Source organism: Carlito syrichta, unplaced genomic scaffold (assembly GCF_000164805.1).
Source record: "Carlito syrichta isolate Samal-C Ts95f unplaced genomic scaffold, Tarsius_syrichta-2.0.1 Scaffold169055, whole genome shotgun sequence".
NCBI classification, from domain to species: Eukaryota; Metazoa; Chordata; class Mammalia; order Primates; family Tarsiidae; genus Carlito; species Carlito syrichta.
Window position 1 is genome coordinate 78955 of NW_007113151.1, and position 8542 is coordinate 87496.

General features: G+C 59.4%; 1 protein-coding gene across 3 annotated transcripts; it reads left to right on the forward strand.

Annotated features, from left to right (window-relative positions):
- The first annotated feature begins 6 nt into the window (after positions 1-6).
- STOML1 (stomatin like 1) lies at positions 7-7552 on the forward strand. 3 transcript variants are annotated; one of them, XM_008051184.1, is made up of 7 exons: positions 7-154; positions 1592-1698; positions 2725-2874; positions 3172-3375; positions 6084-6279; positions 6667-6879; positions 7359-7552. In XM_008051184.1, exons 1-7 carry the CDS (start codon positions 22-24, stop codon positions 7550-7552), a joined length of 1197 nt encoding a protein of 398 aa, XP_008049375.1. In that variant the 5' UTR covers positions 7-21. The 3 variants fall into 3 exon arrangements, with proteins under 3 accessions (XP_008049375.1, XP_008049377.1, XP_008049376.1); XM_008051186.1 differs by lacking the exon at positions 6667-6879; XM_008051185.1 differs by lacking the exon at positions 2725-2874.
- Positions 7553-8542: the final 990 nt, after the last annotated feature.

Here is an 8542-nt window from a genome sequence, read left to right on the forward strand (position 1 = left end):
GGCGTGCACCTGTCAACAGCCATGCTCGGCAGGTCCGGGTACCGGGCGCTGCCCCTCGGGGACTTCGATCGCTTCCAGCAGTCGAGCTTCGGCTTTTTGGGCTCGCAGAAGGGCTGCTTGTCCCCGGAGCGGGGCGGCGCGGGGCCAGGGGCCGGTGAGTGGCCGCCCCGCACGGTGGACCCAGGGGGAGCGGCCGGCGCCCCCAGGCTCCAGCTCGCTCCAGCTCGCTGCCGCCAAGAAGTCGGCCGGGCTGGTGCCCTCGCACCCTGCGAGGACGGACCGAAAAAGGGCTGCGATGTGGCCAGGAGGCTGGACCCGGCGCTGGCTCCCATCCGCCCTCGTGGGGTCGGGGCGCGGGGCCCGGGAGCCAGCCTAGCCCCCATCTTCCAAGACCTCCCCCGCCGCATCTCTCTTCGGCTGCTGTAACCTGTTAGGCCTGGGCAGAGTTTCAAGTTCCCATTTCGCCTAGAAAGAAACCGAGGTTGAGGCAGAGGAGGCCACCAGCACCCTAAGGGCACCTGCTGCAGAGAAATGGAAGAATCGTCACCCTAAGGGGCACCTCTATAAGCCTGTGCACCGGGCATCTCCCAGATGGGCCGGCCAAAAAGGCAGGCTCTCAGTGCCTGTGGTGTCTACCCTGGGTCTGTGTTGCCCCGGAACCTTCTGTGGTTCCCTTGGCCCACAAGCCAGGTTCCACCCTCCTCAGCCTGACCAGCAGATCAGATGATTTGGTCCCTCCCCGTCCCTCCTGTACTGACAGCTGCCCCTGTCCATGGACTCTTCCTGCAGAGGCTTCGTGGGTCAGAGCCAGGCAGAAAGTGGAGTTGCAGTGCTCTAGGACTTGGAGAGTCCAGAGGGCCTGGGGTTCCTGGAAGGATGGAGCAGAGGCTCCTGACTGCTTCTGTCCTGGACTAGGAGGAAAAGGAAAGCAGCCAATAACCTCATCCAGGTTCTGGGGCTGTCAGCTCTGCTCCCACCCTGGACTCCTGGTTCTCCAGGGGCAGGGACCTTTGGCTTGGATGAGATTCAATTTACATGAATTAAAATATGCATTTTAATGGTCGTCAGGATATAAAAGTGGGGTGAGGAACAGAAAAGGATACCTTATCCCTCATCTGCGGCTCCTATTGGTAGCCACTATGCTTTTATCCCAAAAGGACCCTTTGGGAATACATTCCTGGGGCTGATGACAGGATAAAGAATAGTGGCAGATTCAACTTACAGACACCCAGGGGTTCCCGGCTCATGCTAGTTTGGGTGGGCAATGGAGATTTGACAAGAGTACTGACCCCTGTTTAGCCCAGTGCGGAGAGCATTGCACGAGTGTATTCTCAGATTTGATGGCCCTTGTCCAGCAGAAAACATAGCTTTGTGAGGTTGTTGGACTCAGGATACTTCAGTTTTGACATTTGAGAGGAGGAAACAGTTCCTACCTGGCTCCTGCCCAATGGTCTGGGGGTACTAGGCAAGGAACCAAACAGTCCTGGGAAGGCAGAAGCCCCTGAAGAGGAGGCAGGCAAGAGGTGCCCTCTGCCTACCACTGTCCTGTCAGACCTGTTGACCTTCCCTGACCCCCTGCTTTTGCCCCCAGATGCACCCCAGAGCTGGCCCTCCTGCCTCTGCTATGGCCTCATCAGTTTCCTGGGGTTCCTGCTGCTGCTGGTCACCTTCCCCATTTCTGGTTGGTTCGTCCTGAAGGTAAGACTGGTTGGGTTGGCCCCTGGGATGGTCAAACCCCCTGAGAGCTTTGGCACTGGCGGATGCATTTCTCCATCCTCTGCCTCTTTCCCTAGATAGTGTGTTATTGCACTTCTGTGGAATGAGCTGGCAAAAATTGTTCCTTTCCATTGTTCAGATGAGGACACGGAGGCTCTGCCCTGTCCAGAATCATCCTCGGAGCCAGTAGGAGGCAGAACCAAATCCTCCCACACTCCCAAGTCCTGGGATCTGGACCCTGGCTTCAGGGTGCACATGAATATCTTTGCCATGTCATCCTCCTCTTGAGTTAGGCTAAATGGGAAATGGCCCTGCAGGTCTGCACAGCAGGGATTCAGGCCTTGCCTCCCCCAAGGGTGGTACAGCTGGGGAAAGGGTGAGTGACAGAGCTGTGAGTCAGCATCACACCTGGCAGCTGCAGGGTGGTGGAAGCCCAGGTGGCCTTGTGTGGGCCTAGGTGACAGTCAGCTTCCCCAAAAAGCCTCTGGGCGTGATGTGGTCTGGAAGGGAGTCTTTAGCTGGTCCTAGATCCTAGTTCTAAAGCTGCCACAGAAACAAATGCTTTGTGATGTTGGGTAAGTTGCTTTGCTCTCTGGGCCTTTATTTCTCACGTTGGACATATCTGCTTCTCTAAGCAGCTAAAAGCCTTTTGCCTGGGGGTGCTGGGATTAGAGCATCCCAACAGTTTCTCCTAACTAATCAGAGGGCAGACAGTTTCCTGGTATGAGTCATTGTCTAGCTTCAGACCACAGAGATGAGGGTTCTTTAAGGATCTGGTCCATACAACGGGTAGTGGGAGTTATTAAGAACTGCATCAAATCCTGCCTGTTTCGCTTCCGGGCTGTGTGACTGCTGAACCGGCCATTTTACCCTCTCTGAGCCTTGGTTTTCTCGAAGAACAGATCTAAGGATGCCTGACTGGCCCAAGATGGGAGGAGGGAAGGAGGGACCTGGGCTCACGGGGCTGCCCGGTAGCCATGTTCACCCTTCCCTGGCCACCATGGACAGGTCGTGCCCACCTACGAGCGGATAGTGGTGTTCCGCCTGGGCCGGATCCGCAACCCCCAGGGACCTGGCATGGTCCTGCTCTTGCCCTTCATTGATTCCTTCCAGAGAGTGGACCTGAGGACACGAGCATTCAACGTCCCACCATGCAAGGTGAGGGGCTTCACAGCTGCCTGGGTGGAGGAAGGGTAGCCCATGCAGGGGAAACCGTAGGTACCAAGACCTTGGCCTGGGAGTCACCTTCTGGGGATGGGGAGAAAGAGACCAGAAAACTGCTGGAGGCTGGGAGGACATCCCTGCTCCTTGCTCCTGACCCCATGCACTCGGGGACACTGTTGTGCCCCTGAGGAGCTAGCTGCCAAGCGATGGGGCAAGCAGGTGGCCTGCGTGGGCCTGGCCTCCCTACATGCACAGCTCCTGAATGTCTCCTCTCATGGCCTCCCCTCTCAGCTGGCCTCTAAGGATGGGGCTGTGCTGTCCGTGGGGGCCGACATCCAATTTCGCATCTGGGACCCGGTGCTATCAGTGATGACTGTGAAGGACTTGAACACAGCCACGCGCATGACGGCCCAGAACGCCATGACCAAGGCCCTGCTCAAGCGGCCACTGCAGGAGATTCAGATGGACAAGCTCAAGATCAGCGACCAGCTGCTGGTAGGCACCCCCTGCCCCCAGGCACGGCTCAGACCAGCATCGGTGCCAGACTGCCTTGTTCATAGCATCAGACCACTCTGGGCCTCTGTTCACCGTGTGTCCTGAGAGCACACACACCTTGGGAGAGCCAGTGGCTGGGGGCGCTGGGAGCTGAGGAGCAGAAGGTGGGTGTGGGGCACAGCCAGCTCAGGTACACGGGTCCCTGCGTGGGGGAAGGGGCCCCACAGAGCTTCTTGGGGCCCATCCTGACTGTGAGACTTCACCCATCACTTCTCTGCCATGATGACTGGGCCCCTGCAATCCCATCTGGGCCTGACTCACTGGCAGGCAAGTGGGGGCAGAAACCCTCCCTGCTCAGTCACCTGGGGAATTCCATGCTCACGGTGCAGTACGTGCATTCTTGGAGTTTTGGTTTCCATGTTTGGAACAGAACAAGCGGACATGAGGACACATAGGTCTTTTCCTGCCTTTCTCCATGTGTATAGGAAGTGACCTGCACCGATTGACCTTCAATCCCTTCTGCTGGCCAGCACGGTGACTCCTCCCTGTAATTCCAGCACTTGAGGAGGCTGAGGTGGGAGGGAGGCCTGAGCCCAAACATTCAAGACTAGCCTGGGCAACATAGCAAGACCTCGTCTCTAAAAAAAATCAAAAAATTCGCTTGTCATGGTGGCACAGCTATTCACAAAGCTGAGGCAGGAGGATCACCTGAGCCCAGGAGTTCGAGGTTGCACTGAACCATGATTATGCCACTGCACTCCAGCCTGGGCAACAGAGTGAGACCCTGACTCAAAAAGCAAATCCTTTCTACTACAAGATGGGGTAGAAAGAAATACACCCACAGTGGCATGTTTCTCAAGGCCATACGCAACTTTTGCCTCTTCCCATGTCCTGATAGGGAGCGTGGTGAAGTTTGTCCCCACTGCCCCAGGCTCTGCTTTCCCTAGGGGATTCCAGGTTAGAGAACAGGAGCGGGTGGGGATATATGCCAGTCCTGGAGGTACCTGGCCCTTCAGGAAGCAGACCTGCAGACCACACACAGGGTGGATGTCCCGAGAAACCCCACGCGTGCCCGGAGCTCTTGTGTGTACAACCCCTTCCACTGCACACGGCCCTTTGTCCATCCCACTGTGTCTCCACTTCACATTTCGCAGCAAAAGAGCCAGTTTTAATTTGGAGGGCAGACACCAAGACTTCGAAATGACTTGTCTTGGCCCTAAGAGCCACAGTCAAGAGCAGTGCTGGCTCAGACCCAGACCCCTGCCCATCCCCGCAATCCAGGGGTAGACCTGGATCTGGTGACAGGTGCATAACCATTGTTTGGTGAGCTCACAACCCATTTTTATTCTCCTGAAGAAGAGGAAGTTGATCTTGGCCTTGTTGCCTGGTACTGTGGTGTGAGAGAGGCAGTTTTGGGATGTCAGTCCCACACCAGAATGTGAGAGCCATGGAAGCCCATGGCCCAGGCTGAGCTGGCACTTGGTAAGGTCAGAGCCAGTGGTTGACACAAACTTCAGGAAGTCCAGGGCTGCCCCGGCCTAGCTTCCATGGGCGTTTCTCACTCCTTGCCCCCTTCACTTTCTTCTCTTCTGGGGGACTGTGACTCCTGCCTCCCACCTGCTAGGCTCTGCCCTGCCCTCCTCCAGCCCCGCCCCCACTGTGCTCTCCAGCCCACCTGTCTCCTCCTGCTCTGGAGGCTCAGGACCCCCACACCTCAGCCTCCTTCCACTGCTGGGCTTCCAGCCCACCCATATCTGGGCTGCTCCTCCAGCTTCCTCTCCCAGAGGCTCGCCCTGCCCCTTAGTGGTCCGGCCCCTCCTCCCCGGGATGTCTCCCCTCCCCCCTCATACTCTCTTTTCTGCACAGAAACACACCCTCCCTGTGCCCAGTCCCTCCAGCTCCCACCCCTCCCCTTCACTTCTGCAAGTCACCACCCCACCTTAGTCCCAGTGACCTCCCCAGCTCCTGAGAGGCGCTGGCCACATCACGGCCCCTCCTGCCTCTCAGCGCTTCTCTGTTTCAGCCTCCCACCCTCCTCTGTTTCCCTCCCTTCCCTCCTCCCTTGCCTACAGCTCCAGCCGCCCTCCAGCCTTCCTGGTCTCCCTCTGTGTGTCTTGGCTTCAGAGCCCCACCACTCGCCCATCAGTATCCTTTCTTGGCAGCTTTTGGAACCATGTCTCCCGTGGTCCCGTGCGTCCCCCACTCAGTCCCCTTCAGTCCAGTGTCCACACAATGGCCAGGAGGCCCTTCCCAAAAGCATGTCTGCTCTGTCCCCTTCCTGCCTAACTCCTCTCTAGGCTCCTCGTTGCCTCAGAATAAGTCCAAGTGAGTGGGAACAACCCACCTACACTGTCCCCAGCGCACCAGCCCACATGCAAGAGCCTAGCGCATGGAACTGGTTCCTCGCAGCTCCTGGAACATTCCAGGCTGTCCGCTCTGGACTTTTGCACATGCTGTTCCCATGGCCCCGAAGGCTCCTTCAGGAATTCTGCTCCTGGGCGTCACCCCTGCCGGGGGCTTACTACCTTCCTCCTTGCTGGTTTGTCATGTACCCAGTGCAGTGCTGATACCCTCGGCCGGAAGTCCCAGGCCAGAGTGACTCTAGACATGGTGCCTCCAGGGCCATGCGAGGCCACAGCAGCCTACCCAAAGAAGGGCCTCAGAAGAGGTTTGTTGAGTGAATCCCGTGTCTCCCCACTGTCCTCCAGCTGGAGATCAACGACGTGACCAGGGCCTGGGGGCTGGAGGTGGACCGCGTGGAGCTGGCGGTGGAGGCTGTGCTCCAGCCACCCCAGGACAGCCCGGCCGGGCCCAGCCTGGACAGCGCCCTCCAGCAGCTGGCCCTGCACCTCCTGGGAGGGGGTGTGAACCCAGGGGCAGGAGGTGTCCCACCCGCTGGGCCAGGTGAGGAGCCCAGGAGGTGGTAGAGTTTGCCCCTGGGTAGTGTCAGCACAGGTGGGCCAGGCGGGGCTCCCCACTTCCCCAGCAGGCACCTCGATTCTAGAGCTGACTGTGGCGAGGGCTGCAAGGGGAGTTCCAGCATCTGAGGGGGGTTCTGGGGCATCTGTGGGGGGTAGGAGAGAGAGCTTCACATCTGAGACTGGCGTCGTTGAGAAACAGTGTTAGGGGGTTCAGGCTGAAAACTCAGGGCATCTGTTTGGCAGAGGAGGAATGAGTGCAGCCCTGGGGGGCATAGGAGGAGACTGCCCCGTGGTGTGGAGGTCACAGTGAGTGGTCCTGCCCTTGGTGACACACTGACCTCCTTCTGTCTGTCTCCCTCCATGCCTCCAGTGGACACCGTGGAGATGGTGAGCGAGGTGGAGCCTCCTGCCGCCCACACTGGTGCAGGGCCCGGGCTGAAGCCGCCCATGGCCGAGGGACTGCTGACAGCCCTGCAGCCCTTCTTGTCTGAGGCCCTGGTCAGCCAGGTCGGGGCCTGCTACCAGTTCAACGTCGTCATGCCCAGTGGCTCCCAGAGTACCTACTTCCTGGACCTAGCCTCAGGTGCCGTCCTCGCTGCCTCCCCTGCCGTAGGGCTGACATGATCCACCCCCATGGTGCTTTGTAGACCACCCCCTGCTCCACAGTGCAGGGTGACCCTAGGCCATCAGGGCTTGGATGCCACTTCCAGACAGTGATGACCCATGCCCGTCTTCCACGGTCAGCAGGACAGCTTGGCGGCTTCCCTGCCGAGAGCCCTGCCCTGTTGCTGGCCTGCTGTGTGGCCCTGGCCAGGCTCAGGCCAGGCAGCTGTTGGGCTGTATCTTCTCTGCTTTTCTCCATGAGCCCATGATTTTGGGTTCATCATCATCCCTATCCCACAGATTTAGAAACCGAAGCTCCAGGTGGTCAGATAGCCAGCAGGACAGGAGCCCAGGGTGTCAGAACCTGGACTCCTCCCCAGAACTCTCCACTTCTCCCAAGGTGCCATGATCACCCCCTAGCAACTCCCTACTAATGCTCGTTTTCTTTTCCCCCCGCAGGGCGAGGGAGGGTGGGCCCCGGTGTGCCCGATGGCATCCCTGATGTGGTGGTGGAGGTGGCCGAGGCTGACCTGAGGGCCCTGCTGTGCCGGGAGCTGCAGCCCCTGGGGGCCTACATGAGCGGGCGGCTGAAGGTGAAGGGTGACCTGGCTGTGGCCATGAAGCTGGAGGCAGTCCTCAAGGCCCTGAAGTAGCAGCCTGGGCTGACTGCCCATAGACCAGCCCGAGCCTGGTACCAAGCCAGGGGGGCCTCTTGGAGGAGGAGGCGTTGGTCTGCACCTCGGAGAGTTGAGGCCCTAACAAGTTTCTGGCCCAGCCAGTTCCCCATGGATGGAGTCTGGGAGCCTGGCTGGGAGCTGGGAGTGGCTGAAGCAGGCTGCTCTGCTCTTCTCACCTGCAAGGTTCTCTGGACAAGCCTTTGTCCGACCGGGTCCCCAGCTCAGTGCCAGCCCTGAGTTGGGTACACAGCATGATGGCAGGAGAGTCACCTGCCCTGTCAGGCGCCTGGCTGGGAGACAGAACCCACAGACACAGCTGGAGGCACAGTTAGGGCCCTGTGGGGTGGGGGCGAAGCAGTGGCTGGACACGAGGGAGGGTGGGAAGGGAGGGGGCAGCCTCCCAGGGGAGGCACTGCAACCAGATTGGGGCTCTGGGGTTGGGCTGGGCCCCGTCCCAGGTGCCCCCAGAGTCTTGTCCTCTACCAGCTCCATCCCGCATGCAGGGAGCTGGGCCTGGGGCAGCATGAAGGGAAGCCCCGCCCCCGAGGTTCTCAAGGGCGCAACCTCGGAGCAAATAAACATGCTGTTGAAACATGATGGAGAGAAGAAGCCAAGGGGGCCCCTGCTGCCATACCTGGAGAATCTCTAAGGGTGGGGGGGATGGGAAAGGGAGCCCCCGATCCTCTGTAGTTGGGGCACAGGCTCACCAGGGAAGTAGGGCGTGAGCACCCAGCCTGGCCTGCAAACACAGTAATGGGCCAAGGGGCAGGCGGGGAAGGGCTCTTCCTCTTCCAGAGTACAGTTGGCACAGAAGGGGCCTGTGACTCCTCTAGTCCTAAGAAACGACCTTCTTCCTGGAAAGGCTTGTGGGGAAAGCCCCTGGCACCATGCCTGTCCCCTGGGGCGCTCCCCTTCCTGGGCCAGGCAACACACAGCTTGCTCCTCTGCCCCTGCCAGGTCCCTCGG

Excerpts from the sequence above, each read along its gene's own strand:
- STOML1 (XM_008051184.1), top strand. The coding sequence starts at position 22 with ATGCTCGGCAGGTCCGGGTACCGGGCGCTGCCCCTCGGGGACTTCGAT. Across the intron at positions 3,376-6,083 it reads AGATCAGCGACCAGCTGCTG|CTGGAGATCAACGACGTGAC; the intron begins GTAGGCACCCCC and ends ACTGTCCTCCAG. Across the intron at positions 6,280-6,666 it reads TGTCCCACCCGCTGGGCCAG|TGGACACCGTGGAGATGGTG; the intron begins GTGAGGAGCCCA and ends CCATGCCTCCAG.